The 15612-nt window shown below is 37.2% G+C and overlaps 3 protein-coding genes across 6 annotated transcripts; 2 read left to right on the plus strand and 1 right to left on the minus strand.

Annotated features, from left to right (window-relative positions):
• The first annotated feature begins 1621 nt into the window (after window positions 1-1621).
• LOC6636217 (transcription factor Mitf) lies at window positions 1622-12263 on the plus strand. 4 transcript variants are annotated; one of them, XM_002059682.4, is made up of 9 exons: window positions 1622-2199; window positions 2662-2995; window positions 3060-3179; window positions 3240-3656; window positions 7982-8002; window positions 9487-9646; window positions 9710-9951; window positions 10019-10195; window positions 10263-12263. In XM_002059682.4, exons 1-9 carry the CDS (start codon window positions 1637-1639, stop codon window positions 10809-10811), a joined length of 2583 nt encoding a protein of 860 aa, XP_002059718.2. In that variant the 5' UTR covers window positions 1622-1636; the 3' UTR covers window positions 10812-12263. The 4 variants fall into 4 exon arrangements, with proteins under 4 accessions (XP_002059718.2, XP_015024011.1, XP_015024012.1 ...); XM_015168525.3 differs by lacking the exon at window positions 7982-8002; XM_015168526.3 differs by lacking the exons at window positions 1622-2199; window positions 2662-2995; window positions 3060-3179; window positions 3240-3656 and adding an exon at window positions 4226-4918.
• Window positions 11535-12645, minus strand: Arf4 (ADP-ribosylation factor 2). The gene is made up of 4 exons (XM_002059683.4): window positions 12482-12645; window positions 11993-12255; window positions 11796-11921; window positions 11535-11728 (listed from the first exon to the last, which is right to left on the minus strand). The coding sequence occupies exons 1-4, from the start codon at window positions 12546-12548 to the stop codon at window positions 11642-11644; spliced, it is 543 nt and encodes a 180-aa protein (XP_002059719.1). The 5' UTR covers window positions 12549-12645; the 3' UTR covers window positions 11535-11641.
• Window positions 12646-13856: 1211 nt separating this feature from the next.
• LOC6636219 (uncharacterized) lies at window positions 13857-15311 on the plus strand. Its single transcript, XM_002059684.4, has 3 exons — window positions 13857-14156; window positions 14805-14925; window positions 14997-15311. Exons 1-3 carry the CDS (start codon window positions 13982-13984, stop codon window positions 15181-15183), a joined length of 483 nt encoding a protein of 160 aa, XP_002059720.1. The 5' UTR covers window positions 13857-13981; the 3' UTR covers window positions 15184-15311.
• Window positions 15312-15612: the final 301 nt, after the last annotated feature.

Consider the following 15612-nt stretch of genomic DNA (forward strand, 5'->3'; position numbering starts at 1 on the left):
GCTCTATATGAAAAATCATTTGAGACGTGTTTCACAATTTTCGGAAAATCTAAACTCCTTCGGTAGAAATGCGATTCCAAGATTTTTTGGGCAAAGCTTAAAGTGTGTGTCCGATTTGCTTCAAACTTATTTTTAACGCTCTACAGAAGAACTTAATGAATACGTGTTTCAGCTATTTGAAAAATTCCACCCACAACGGTGGTTAATTAGCGAAAAATGTTGGTTTTGTTAACCATCGGATCGGACTCAAACTTATTTTCAAAGATCATTGCTAAAATTCATAAGAGGGGTGTTTCAAAAAATCCATTCCTCCTTGGTGAAAATGGGAGTCAAAGATTTGGTGGGTGGCCTTTTGCCTTCAAATTCATTTGCATGGATCTAATAAATCATTTGAGACGTGTTTCACATTTTCTGCAAAATCTAAGCTCTTTCGGTGGTAAGTGGATTTTAAAGTAATTTTTTGAGCTGTGTTCGATTTGCATCAAACTTATTTCCAAAGCTCTATATAAGAATATAATGAATACGTGTTTCAGGGATTTGGGGAATTCCACTCGAAACAGCGGTAAAATGACGGAAAACGTTTGTATGAGAGTAGTTTGTTTCAAAATCATTTTCAAAGCTAGAACATTGATTTTATACAATAAGTGCCACGGGCAAGGCTGGGCTATACTCGCTAGTATATATATATATATATCTACTCGGCTGATGTTGCTGATAAAGGATATGTCGACTTTAAGGGGTCAGAGCTATCACACATTTTGTGGTGCTCTACATGGGTAAAAGAAAAGGAAGGAAACATTTTGTAAATATCGTATTTTGTATATTGGAGGATGTCATGAGCAGTCTAATTGTATAATTTTGAGTAATAAGCTTCAAACTGCTGAAGATGTCAATTTTCGTGGTTTGCCAGTCTCAAATTGGTCGTTTACTAATTTTTCGAAACTTCATGACGCGATAATGAAGGAGTATAAGTTTAATATGCTTTCACAGTCTTCTCACTTTTAATGTGTTTAATACTGGACTCTTATATTTTCTCTTATAGTCAGCTGAGTCGAAGAGAATTTTGCACAAGGCGCAAGTCTGTACTACGGCCAATATGGCAGATCACAAATACAGGCGCATACTATGGGCATAAAAATACATAATGTTTATATATGTTTACAAACATACAGCAAAAATACAGGGTCTATAAAAAGCAAGTAATTTTGGCAAGTGCTTTTACTTAGACATTCATTAGTGTTAATTGTGAATACATAAAATCCTTTCCACCTTGGATACCGTCTTTGTTTGAGAAATGATTTTGTAAAATAGGAAAAGGAACCATTTAAAATCATTTGAACAACGATTGAAATAGTCACCCATTTTAATATAAGTATGTGTGTAGATACAATATATGTATATACACGGTTATATCTGTATCTATGCAGTCATATATATTATATATATATATATATATACATATATATATGCACATTACATACAGGCTCGCATTCAACAATACTCTCTCGCTGAAAGATCAGTTTTTCCGCATTCATATTTCGCCTTGCATACACAAGATCAAGGCCTCTTAATGTTGGATTGAATATTTATTGAATTGAAGCAACGGAACTTAAATCCGATATATAATTTCACAAACATGTTTTCCTATTGGGGTAAGAAGGCGGCCAATAAAATTCCAGTTAAAAATAATGAACCGCAAGATGGATTCAGTGTTGATCAATCAATTAATAATTTCGAGTTGGAGAGTCACATGTTGGAGAGTCCGGAGAGACGGAACATAGAAGCTATTAAGCAAACGGCGCCCATTTCGCCTCTATCGGAGGAGCGAATAAAGGAGTTCCAAGAGTTTTTGAGGCGTGTTCAAACATTGCAAATGTCTCCGATTCAAATGGACCCAAATGGCTACCCAGAGCAAGAACAGCAGCTGGCACCGCGAGGCCAACAATATAACCAATCGCCAACAGACGTTGAAGTCGGCGTGGAACCGTCTACTTTAATGGAACTCGATGAGCCTGACGATAAAAGGCCGTCCTCTAACCAGAAGCCAATGAGTACCACCAACATTCGAGTTACCGTTGGGATAGATAAAGATTTGGAAATGATCCTCGAAATGGATCCGAGCATTGTAGATTTGGGTGATATTACTGTTAGTGAAACCAGAGAAAACCGCGTCATGGGTCTGCCTCCAGTGACGGGTGGGTAGGTAATCCTTCCTCATTACCTCAAGACAAGTTTTAATTTAAACCAATTTGAATGACATGCGTTTGCATTGATTGATACATACTATGTTACATACTACATACTACATACTACATACTACATGCTACATACTACATACTACATACTACATGCTACATACTACATACTACATACTACATACTACATACTACATACTACATACTACATACTACATGCTACATACTACATACTACATACTACATACTACATGCTACATACTACATACTACATACTACATACTACATACTACATACTACATACTACATACTACATACTACATACTACATACTACATACTACATACTACATGCTACATACTACATACTACATACTACATACTACATACTACTTACTACACTACATACTACGTACTATATACTATATACTATATACTACATATTGTTCCTTCTTTGTTTCCATTTAGACCTACATTCAAAACGGCGATGCCCACGTCTCGGACACAGCTGAAACTCCAGCTGCAGCGCGAGCAGCAGCAGCAGGAACAGCAGCAGCTGATGATGCAGCAACAGCAGCAGCAGATGCTGCAGGCCCAGGATCAGACGATGCTAAATGCGTTTGGCCTACCGCCGAGCTGCTTTGACTTTGAGGTTGCGGATAGTAATCGCAGCGGCAGTTCATCCAGCTTGAATCAGTCCACGCAGCTGGGCCAAAAGGAACGGTTGCCCGCCTCCAGTCCTGTGGCGCTGAAAGTACCTCTACAGAGCATCGGTGTGGATGTTCCGCCTCAGGTGCTTCAGGTAAAACGTTAACTATTCAAATTTATTGGGCCATCTAGTGATCTATTATTGAACGGACTTTTAGGTGAGCACAGTTCTTGAGAATCCGACGCGGTATCACGTCATCCAAAAGCAGAAGAATCAGGTGCGACAGTATCTCAGTGAATCGCTCAAGCCATCCGTCTGGGGCTGCCAAAATTTTGAGGTGATAATAAAGCAGCATTAGGTGAAAGTGTTTCCACTTATATTCCACGCATTTTTGCAGAACAAAGCCGGCAACAACTCTACCTCGACTGGGAATCTGCAATGCAGCAGCGAGGTGAACCGAAGACCGAACAGCTTCGGAGGCGATGCTCCGGGTGTTGGGAAAAAGACAATGCATTCCGACGATTTGGCGCTCCTGTCCTCATTTGGAGCCGGCAGCGGCGGAAATTGCAATTCAAGTTTTTTTGTCAACGGCTTGGAAGGGATCCAGAGTGCAGGCGATGGCAGTACAGGTCTAACCAAGAGCTTGTACGGCGGCAAGACTGCTTTAAGTTCAAACTCGGTTCGAACTTCTGTCATACCAAATACCATGCGCAGCTCCAACTTTTCCGGGGCCAGCAGTACAGCGAGCCCTCTCCAATCGACGTCTGCTCCAATGTCGCCAAGTCTAAGCTCTGTGGCAACAAGTGCGTCAGAGGTAAGTGGCATTTCGAATAAAAATCCGATTCTTGAGCCTAACTTTTCCATATTCTATACTTTATTTCGTTTACTTTCGAAATATTTTATTATTGTTATTGCCCACTTCTTTATTACAAGCTGTAGATAGTTTTTCATGTAAAGGGCTTGCAGGCTGCGTTTTATCTCCATCGAAAATTGACATCATCAAATCTAATTCTAACCAACGTGATTTATGCTATGAGGCTGATATTCCCTTTAAAAGAAAAGTTGCGCTTTGTTTTACGTTTTTCAAAGCTAAATTCGCTGTTTTAAAGAATATAATTTAAAAAAGAAATAGTTGCCACTTTTCCGTCAAATTTTCACAGTTGTATGTGAAATTTCGTAAATCACATTACGTTTTTGTCTGACTACTATAAAGTAGCTAAAATGGCAACGCTGCACACTACGCAAAACAGCTTTTGTCAGACAGTTGTCGTCTGGTATTTTTGTTGGGATTTTTTTGCGCTTTTGAAATGCGGCGATTGATCGTAAGCTGCGGTGAATGTAAATAATGAACGGTATTTTTCCATTGGCCTGACGACTTGAAACAGTCAATCAAACAGGTTGTCATGGCTTGTACTTATGAAAAATTTGTGTGCGGAATATCTTTCTGATAGTATATTATTCAATGATAATCCATTCAAGCGGTTGTTTATCTTACAAATGTACTATCAGTTTGTATAGGTCAAGATAAACAAAGAGGAGGCGCTAAACAAAGCATGCCCCTATCTATTTAATCTACATAATCAAATTAAAACCGGCGGCAGTGTAAAAAACATATATCAAAAATGATGTGGGTTCGTTTGTACGGCTACAATTTAAGAATATTTAAGGATTAGTGAGTTGTGATTTAAGACCAGATAAATAAACAGATCGAAATTGCATTAACATGCAAAGCAAATCCTGATTAATACAGATAACAGATCTTAACACATTTGCACAAGCACCGAAATTTAATGACCGTGACGACTTCACACCGAGAACCGCACGTAATAACAATTTAAAAAAAAATATCGAGGTCTAATGCACGTTCTACCTTGGTTGTCGGCCGCCAGTCTGTCGGAGAGGCGCAGCAAGCGTTGTCGCCTGGCGACACCAGTTGCCTATCGGATTGGTCTTAGGCCGGATTCTCCTACGCCCAGGACACCGAACAAACCAAAAGGGAGCGAAAGAGGAATTCAGCGAACAAGCCGACGAATAAATATGCCGGTACTCAGCGTTATATCACGCAGGCATACCAAGGTATGTTCCTGTCCTACTCACTCTCCGCAAGAGCTGAGTAACAAAAACCTCAATTGCAGTGCAAGCACTGGAGAGAGAGAGAGTACTTAATTATTTGGTGGGAGGAGCACAGCTCACACTTGCACACTGACAGACGTCTTTGCCCTCGCTTGACATTAATGTTAATTCGATCTTTAAAATTCGTTCTTGTGTGGGTAACTTTGTTATTGGGCAGGGTATTCATCGAATGTATGTATATTCATACACACATGTAGAATATGTATGTATGTAATTACATACGAAACAACTTACTTTGGGCATACTAATTATATTTGAATACACTTGTATATGCACATGCATACATATGTACATACATGCATACATACGTATGTACATATGTATGTGCACACTTGTGGGTAACTTGGCAACCGATCGTGAAACTTGTTTTAATTTGACTTTTTTGTGTGAATGTTTTTTTTTTTATATGGTTGGTAACTGAATGAACGAGTGTAAACGAATATGCGACAGACCGGACGGCACTCGCTGCTGGCAATATTTACAATTAATTATAATTAACAAATATTTGTGCAATTGCTGTTGATAATACACATATTTTTTTCATTTCTATTCAATACATTGGGTACAGTACTATGCCAAATTACCAGGACATTACTACATAACATCATTTTATGTGTTGTTTTTAATCTGATGACTATATTTCATGTGGGGTTCTTATTCAATGCTTGATTTATATACATATTGCTAAATGCAAGTTACATTCATCTGTGGATTTTGTATAAATTATCGAAATGGCATTTTATCAGGGATGCAAATTTTTTTTTTCATTAGAAGTTGCCACCTAAATTTGATCTCCATTCAAAATTGGCATTTACCGAATACGGTAAACGCTATTCTAATGGTTTGGGTCCAGGGTTATTTGCTTTATAAATTTGAAGACGGGCTCCAAATCTGTTTGGCTCTAAATGCTTAAAGGGAAATTTCTCAGCTCGCAAACGATAAAGTACATACGGTATAGTTATTGATATTAGCGGTTCAAGGAAAAATCATTCGAAGGGCATTTCACATTTTGGTAAGTTGATTTTTCGAATCGGTTTTAATTCAACCGGCAAACTGTTAACTGAACTGCTTACATATGCATATTATTATACTTTATTATAATATATATGTGTGTGTATGCTTAACAAATGAATGCATTAATATGTGTAGAAATGAATTAAAAATGAAACAATTGTAAGCTCAATGCGGGCTCCCTAACACAGACATAATAATAAATGTGTATGTGTCTAGGAATGAATATTGTTTAATTATTTCTCCATTCCCCTCTTTTGAATTCGGTTCAAACCTGTAAATTTCGCTTCTGTCTTATGCTTCCACGTTCTCGAACACACACACTTGTGCAAACATACATATTTACGTACTGACAAGTTATTTATTTTGTTTGCCTGGGTGTAGACGTAATGACAATAAGATTTCTGTTGCTTAGATAACGTGCACAATTTAGGTTCTCTTTTTTATTATCTCTCCACACTAGCGCGTATGTACATATGTATGCGCACGCATGTATGTATGTACACATGTTTAGATGCATATTTGTGTGAGAGCCAGAATTTATGTCATTACAAACTAACTACTAATCTCTGTGTGCTTGTATGTATACATGTATGTATGTGCGTACATGGGCTCAAAATATAATTAAAATCGTAATTAAAGACGGTATGACTTATAGTGTAACTGACTTCTGATTTGGTATCAGATTTACTTAAAATATTCATTATGCACCTTCTCATAGAAAATGGGCGAAATAGGTTTTGTGGTAGTTGTACAATGCACACACATACACACATATGTATTAAATATAAGATTATTAATTATGAACTATGAAGATAATTTGATTTTGATCTATAAATAAAAACCATTTATGAATCTACCGCTTGTAATTAAAAAAGTGGAATTCTTGGTTTGGAACCCAACTAAGGCGCGGCGAAAGCGTAAAATGCTGACAGAAAGTTTGAAATCTATTTTTCTAAGCCAGAATAACAATTGATTGCTTGGAGAATATTTACTTCCTATGTTTAACATTTTCAGTTGTTTTCTAGCGTCCTGTATGAAATTAGGCAAACGTAAAACGTTCTCCATATTGAATTGAAATCAAATCAAAATCCGCCTTGGGACTTTTTTTCGTTAAATCTTTTAGGGCGACCTTAATTTCCTTTCACTTTCTGGCCACACGGCACGCTTCGCAGGAACAGCTGAGGAAAAAAGACCAAATAATAATAAAAAATATAAGGAATATACAAATTGAACCAAGTAGAAGCATAACATATAGGGGCAGTTCATTATTGTAAGCTCAATCATTCTTTTAGCACCCACTTTGTACATATTGCTGGGCGTTCAATTCATTTTATGATAATGTCAATTTTACTGACTGGTTAATGTTGACTTAAATGAGGCAGTTTTCAACGATACCGATTGCATTCGATTTATTTATTTGTTTCTCTAAAGTACTCTAATCGATTTTTAAGCCTTTATTCGTAATGTTTCGTAACGTACATATCAAATTGAGCTGGCAACCGACCCGCCCGTCGCGACATACATTCAATAATACTTGCCTCTTTCATTGCTCTCTCTAATTGTCACGTATGTCCATTAACCTTAGTGTGTGTGTGTGTGTGTGTGTGTGTGTGTGTGTGTGCGCTCGAGTCGGGAGTGAACGATGAGGAGATACCTCTTACCCAGCTCTAAGCACAGAATTTTCTTCAAATCATGGTTTTTGTGGATGACAATTTTTTATATACACAATAAAAAGTTTATAATGCCAATGCAAATCCAATTACATAATCTGAAATAACCTCTAGCTCTTATAATTATTATACCCCTCTTATCTAAAATAGGAAAGAAGTGAGGGTACAACAAAGAGACTGCCTCGCTTGGTCAGATCCATTACAAGCTTATGGCATAAAATGTATACTATTCTCTTCTAAATATCAATATAGAGAATACCCGAAAAAAAACAAAAAACAATTTTATTAACCCACATAACCTGTTTTCTCTCTTTGCTTGCAGCTACCCTCATTTGACAGCGATGTAAGTGAAGACATTTTAATTAACGTTTATTATTATTTTATTCATTACCAGCTTTTATCGTTTATCCTGGTCAAAGAAAACAAAACAAATAAAATCATATATCCCATACGTCACAGCCACAACGCTCTCAATGTAATTAGTCATTAGTCATCACTCATTTTACATTAGCCATTATTCAGATTTATAAAAATCGATTTTAAAATATTTTTGAGCATAACTCAAAGATGAATGTAACTTAGGCAACTGAGGGTATCTCCTAGTCGGCCACATTCGACAATAAGTACTATGATTATTTTGGATTATTATTATTTTTTTTATTTGACTGCATTTAAAATTCACGGCGGGTCGGACGACCGAACACTCATGCCTTGGCAACTTCTCTTTGCGATTCGGCGCCCAAAATATGCTACTTCTGTTCAAAAAAATTGAGTAACAGCCCAAAAGCAAGATATATACCATATTTCCAGAGGCCTCATCTACATGTTGTGTCAATTACTTACGCAATCAACTTGGGATATCAATGTTTGGGGGGTTCGTAATCAGTAGAGCACGACTGCTTAATAATCACGATTACCTGAATTTGTGCTAAACGAAAATCATATTAAATTCTACCTTGAACAACAGTATCGTGTAGCTTATATTCTGTGTGTACTCTAAAAAACACAAACAAATTAAACAACTAACAAATCAAATTGGATGCCAAACATTCGGACGGTTCTAACCTTTAGTGCTGGGAAGCAGAAATTTTATTTTATGATTATGTGAAGCCTTTTGTATTGATGGAAAGCTTTTTGAGAGTCTAGTCCGATACAATTTGCTTGCATCATTATCAAAGGGCAAAGGATTATAAATAGGGTTTCATCGGGATGGGAAACATGTAAAAGATATTCTCGTAAATTGCTAGTGACTTGAGCCTTGATCCTTCCAGTGCCGATAGTCGATTACTTGCTCAGTTTCCGAACTATATAGATGCATATAAAAATCGGTATCAATATCCTGTCTTTTGGGCCTTAAAAGCTAGCATCACAAATTTTGAGCTGTAGTCTCTAGAAAAATATACATATACATATATGTATATATACATATATATGAAAAGGCAATTAAATAGTTTATAGCTAATTTTTCCAACTTTGGGCTGGTTTAAACAAGTTTCATAGATCATTAACTTGTTAATTGAAAATTAAGAAATTGAACTCTAATTTTTACCATTTGCTTGATATATTTGAATATAAATGCGACAAACTAAAAGTGAATTATATTAAAATGCAATTAAATGCAGAAGAAATTTTCAAACTCTTGTTCTTGTTACAATATATTAAAGGGCGTTTTGCTGAGGGGAGTAAAAATTAATTTTTCATCAAGTTCATTAAATTAGAAAGTTTCATTATTTTACTAGTGAGGCTTTTCTGATTTCTGATTAAGCCCTTTTCAAAATACAGGATCTATAATAAATAAGATAACACATCCCGTGCCTTTGCTTGCAGGCAGACGATCTCTTTGATGACATACTTCAGAACGATTCATTTAATTTTGATAAAACCTTTGGCTCCGAGCTTTCAATTAAGCAGGAGCCACAAAATTTGACTGACGCCGAAATCAATGCTTTGGCCAAGGATCGTCAGAAGAAGGACAATCACAATATGAGTGAGTAAAGTGATTAATCTAATACTAAAACGCGCTTAATCGATTTGAACTTTTCCTTTTCAGTTGAGCGACGGCGACGCTTTAATATTAATGATAGAATCAAGGAGCTGGGCACTTTGCTGCCCAAGGGCAGCGAGGCCTTCTATGAGGTTGTCCGCGACATCCGACCCAATAAGGGCACAATTCTGAAATCTTCCGTGGATTATATAAAATGCTTAAAGCACGAAGTGTCACGCTTGAGGCAAAACGAAAGCCGACAACGCCAAATGGAGCTGCAGAACAGAAAGCTGATAACTCGCATTCGGGTAGAGGCAGTTGATCCTTTGCATCTGATTACAATTTTTGATTAAATGTGGTCCTTTTTGCCCACAGGAATTGGAAATGCAGGCCAAATCGCATGGCATACACCTCTCCGATTATAATATGACCTCAGTATCTGCGCCTACGCCAGCCAATTCGTATCTGAAGTGCCCGAGCCCAACACTTTCGGCATCCGTGGCACAAAGCCGGCACAGTGCGTCGCTCCTGGAGGATGTCGGCGAGAACAAGGCAAGTTTGGAGCATCCGAAATCCACGAGTGTCGAAAACTAAATGAAACCCAATTGTTTTTTTACAGCTGCCGGTGATGAACAGTGAACCTGGCATGGGCCTGAATCAAATTGACGAGCTGATGGAGGACTGCAAGCATCCGGTGCAGGGCGGCGATCCGATGCTCTCCTCGCACAGCAGCCATTTGCTGTCCGCGCCCCACTCGCCGATAGCCAATAGTTACGGACATAAGAGTGGCTCAGACGCGGCCATATACTGCGCGACGACAGCAGGTGGTGGTGTTCACCTGGGCGTTGATTTGCAGCGCGACTGTCTCCGTGCTGATAGCAGCATCCGCTGTGCCTCGTCGGATAATTGTCAGCACACGAGACGACAGCTGCATCAGCATAGAAGAAACGAGCAAAATGCAGCATTTGACATGCTAAACGATTGCGATAGCTCTGGACACGATCCGCTTCTGTCTGCATCGCAGCAATCGCATGCAGTCGACGATGATCAGCACCAGTCTGTGGACCTATCATCGGTCATAATAAATGACTCGCTGTCCTCGTTGGTAGACGAAAGCCATAGCGAGCCCATGCTGTTGGCACCGGATGCGCTGGATATTGACCTCTGAGCAGCAATAATTATTGCCATGTTGAGCAACTGCACCCATTTGGCCATGTCAGGGGCTGACGCAAACTTGAAACTTTCATGGAATAGCTTAGTATTATTGCTTGCATTGCAAAATGCGTGCCTACGTATATGATAAGTATTAATGGAGAAATGCTACAATAATGCAGTTGTTATAATCCTTGCGTCACAAATCGATCGCTGTATGTACAATGTGTATATATATATAGATAATTGAAGCGACCGCCTTATATTTAGACACATTTGTATATGACCTTCCATACATATGCATTCCAATGTTCGTTACTTCGAAAAGCAGCCAGTTATCATTTTTCCTGTACTTACTATGCAGACATTTTATATTTTATTTATATTGTATTACTTAGCAAATTTTGTGTGTCGCCTAAGTTACCTCCATTTAAACACCTCTTTTTGTTGAGTTTAAAGCAGCCAGTTAGCAAAGTTGTATTAGCAAATAATTGATAGTTATCTTTATGTATTTTAGTGCTGAAATGATTTGTTAATCACAAACTACGCACACATTGTACATACATTTATCTTTTCATGGCTGCGCGTTTTGGTATAGTTTTTTGTTTGTATGCGTAATTTAAAGTTGTTGATTACAAAATGTTATATACATATATAAAACGAACCTGTATTTAAATCCATTCTTAATTATAATTGTTTATGTTGTCGTGTTTTTCAATTGCAAACATGTTTGAAGATCTTGACTTATCATACACATACATATTTATTAAGAATCTATTCAATGTTAATTGTTTTCATGGTGAAGACAAAACAAAATCTTAGCGCTTGATTGGAAATTATTACAGATCATTTTTTGGCCAATTCAGCTGACAGCCAATCTAGTCCCTCATATAAACCGTGTCCCTGGGTTGCGCAAGTCGACTGAATAAACCACTGAAATAATATATAAAAGGATCAAATTACCCAAGAGTCGTGTGAGAGGATAGAAGGAATAGCTTACGTGGCGGTTTCTCAATTGATTCAGGTGCAACTTGTCAGTTAGTTCGGCAGCACTCATAGCGTTCGGTAGATCCTGTTTGTTGGCAAAAACTAAGAGCACGGCATCCCTTAGCTCATCTTCTTGAAGCTATAAACGAAGATAACGATACAACAAAATTTAAACATTGCACGTGCATAGGAAGAATATATACTGTTTACCATGTTTTGGAGTTCTTTTTCGGCCTCGGTTATCCGATCGCGATCGTTCGAGTCGACGACAAAAATAAGGCCTTGTGTATTTTGGAAATAGTGACGCCAGAGCGGCCGAATTTTGTCCTGGCCGCCGACATCCCAAACGGTGAAACATATATTTTTGTACTCCACGGTTTCCACATTAAATCCGATTGTTGGAATGGTCGTTACGATTTCGCCCAGCTTCAATTTGTACAGAATGGTTGTCTTTCCGGCAGCGTCCAGGCCAACTGCGCACGAGACAACACAAAAACATTTTACTTGATGCTCAACGTGAACGTATGTATATATGTACGTGTAAATAATATGCTATGAGTATACATGAGTGTTTCCCTATGTACATACATACATATATGGCTGCACATACATATATGGCTGCGTGGCTGGAACTTTACCGTCAAATTAAAGGAGGTGTATTCTCATTACGTATAATCAAACTGCATTCGAGAGACCTACCCATTAGAATGCGCATTTGTTTTTTGCCAAATAGTCGCGTTAGTAAACTAGATATTGTCAATCCCATTTCTCTCTTTCGTGTTCTGCTGAAATAAATAGATTCTAGATTTTCACACAAATTTTGCGACTAAAAATTGACGTGTAACGATTGGAGCTATATTGTTATCGATAGTTTCCATTTGTCACCAATATATCGTTAATTTGACTATCGGTCGGACAATTTAAATGCTTAAAACAAAAATATGAATTAAGTTAACAATTAAATGTAATACATTTTCCTTTTTGTCAATAATATGAATATTATTTTAGTCACAGTACATCTAGAAAATTTGGCTATACTTACGATTTTGTTGTCTCTGGAAAACAGTATTTTTTCTAGTTTGGCCACGCTGGCTGTTTGTCCAACCCATTGTTTCTGCTGTTCTCCTTATTTTGGCACTAAAATTGACGAAATGCTTATAGCTGAAAAATATATTTTCAATCGCATGGACTAGCCGTTGCAGTTTTTAATTCATTATTTAAACCTAAATAAAATAAAAAATAAATCTCTTTATAAATTCGAATTTTAACATATTTGTAAAGTTTTCGTGCGTTTTATTTAATAGTGCAGGGTAAATAAATTCAAATCAGTTTCATTCAGCCTTTGAGCGGTTACCGTTGTTTAGAGTAATCTAGGGATGTACTAAAATAGGAAATTACCAATGAGTATATTTTTAATTGTAATTAATTGTCCTTTAACTTTAACTTTTTAATTACTTCACAAATAAAATACTTTTATTACATCAGAATAACGATACTTTCCAAGAAGAGGATAGGCAGGATATACGATTCGATTTTTTCTATATGTAATTTGGATTTCAACTGATTCAGGCTGTGTTTTACAGTAGATGTACCAAATTTGGTGACGTGACTTCAGGACCGGCTCAGCTAATGCTCTTTTTGCATGCATAAGTGCGTACATGTCCATGTTATGCATCACATACGCACACACACACACACACACACACACACACATGCATATATGTCAACTTTGAGAAATACCTTTCATAAGCAACAGTACATTTTGAATGCAATATGCGAGCACATACACATCTAGATAAATACATATACATAGTCTTATAAACTATGCAGATACATGCATACAAATGTATGTGTATGTGTATGTGTATGTGTAACTGGCATACATACGCTAATATCGACGTCAACATCCAAGTCGACAAAGCTCCGTTTTGTCAGCCACAGACCGAGCGGCAAGTCATATCTACAAAACAAAAAAAAAACGCATTATAAAAAAAAAAAAAAAAAAAACAAAACAAAAACTCGAAAATCCACAAGCATGATTTCGCCTATAAATAGTGGTAATACTTCGTCCGGTAGTCTCAATTCGGTGTTCACTTTCGCTTGAAGCGGACTTGTTTCTGGTCGGCGTTCGGAATCGTCGATCTGAACTTCATTTTCTAGTTGTTGTTGTCGGTCGTTAAAAAAAAAAGAACGAGAAAAATGATTAAGTTTACTTCAATCTTAGCTGGCTTCGCGCTGGCCTTTCTGCTGGTCCCTGCCATTGCTATGGCTGCCGAAAAGTCAGCCGCAGCAGCAGCAGCAGCCGCAGATGATGCGCAGAAAGATGGTGAAATCAAAATCTACAAACGGCTCATTCCGGCCGATGTGCTCCGAGGTGAGTCACAGGTTTCGGAGTTATTAAATCCTTTCCTTTTTTCGAGTCAAAAGCTGTCGATATGATTTAGAGTTTAAGACAGTTCGACTTTTGATTGAGTAACGGTTGATAGTTAAACATAATGTAGTCGTGGCAACTTATATATATAAATACATATATGTATATGTATATGTATATATTAATTTATATGTGCGAAACCGAAAGCCAGTTTATGGCACTGCCCCAGTCACATTCAACAAATTTGTATTCGCTTGAGCTGTTTCGAAAGCATTCGAGTAAAACCTACATACAAATTACAATGCGATTTACCTCTTCAAATCAATGCCAACCAAGAGAATGGGCACGCGGGACGTAGATTCTTAGTTGAGATACGTTTTTTTTGTATTTCTGTGCATCGAGTCAACGGCATTGTAAGTTGTATATATGTATTTGTTTGCTAAACTTTTTATAAAATGGATTATATGATTATATGTATAATGCCTCATTTATATATATTATATAGATAAAAAGCAGGTTGCGTTCTTTTGAATTCTTGTAATACCAAACTTTCTTGCATTTATATTTATATTAAAAAATGTAAATTAATTTTCAAATTTTTTCAATCTATAATTTTTAAAATCTTTTCTAAAATAATTGGTATTTCTAAAGATTTTCCTGGAATGTGTTTCGCATCGACTCGCTGTGCTACAGTAGAGCCCGGCAAGACGTGGGAATTAACGCCATTCTGTGGCCGTTCGACTTGCGTTCAAAACGAAGAAAATCCTTCAAAGTAAGATCATAAATAAATAACTTTGTTAAAATTCAATATACATTCAACGTTCTATATATACATATATACAGGCTCTTGGAACTTGTAGAAGACTGCGGTCCTTTGCCGTTGTCGCTAGCCAACGATAAGTGTAAGTTGGATACCGAGAAGACCAATAAGACGGCACCATTTCCCTTCTGCTGTCCCATCTTCACCTGCGAGCCTGGTGTGAAACTGGAATATCCTGAGGTTGAAAAGGAAGAGGAGAAGAAAAACTAATCCGTAAATGTTGACCTTTTTTGTAATTATTTATCTGTACTGTCGGCTACCGCTTTGTTTCTACCTAGGCACGTTTTTTGTTAACTGACGGAAAAAAAATAATAAACTTTGTCCAATCATTTGAATAATTGTAAGCTTTTTTCAAATTTCTACTGTTAATTATTTTTGTTTTATTTTAGTTATTTCCATTACCGATCCTAGGTTAGATGAATAACTGACATATACATTGTTTTTAAGACAACTATGCTCAGCTTTTAAATTAGTACAATTTTAATATTAGTTGCCTTAGAATAAATTTCGACTTGCGGTCAAATCAATGCAAGTTAAAACCAAATGGTTTTCTACTGCTCGAGATGCCAAATTTGAATTTGCCGCGTAAATTTAAACAGACAGGTCACTCTTTACCAACGCGCGCTGTCAACACTGTCA

This window comes from Drosophila virilis, chromosome 6 (assembly GCF_030788295.1).
Source record: "Drosophila virilis strain 15010-1051.87 chromosome 6, Dvir_AGI_RSII-ME, whole genome shotgun sequence".
NCBI classification, from domain to species: domain Eukaryota; kingdom Metazoa; phylum Arthropoda; class Insecta; order Diptera; family Drosophilidae; genus Drosophila; species Drosophila virilis.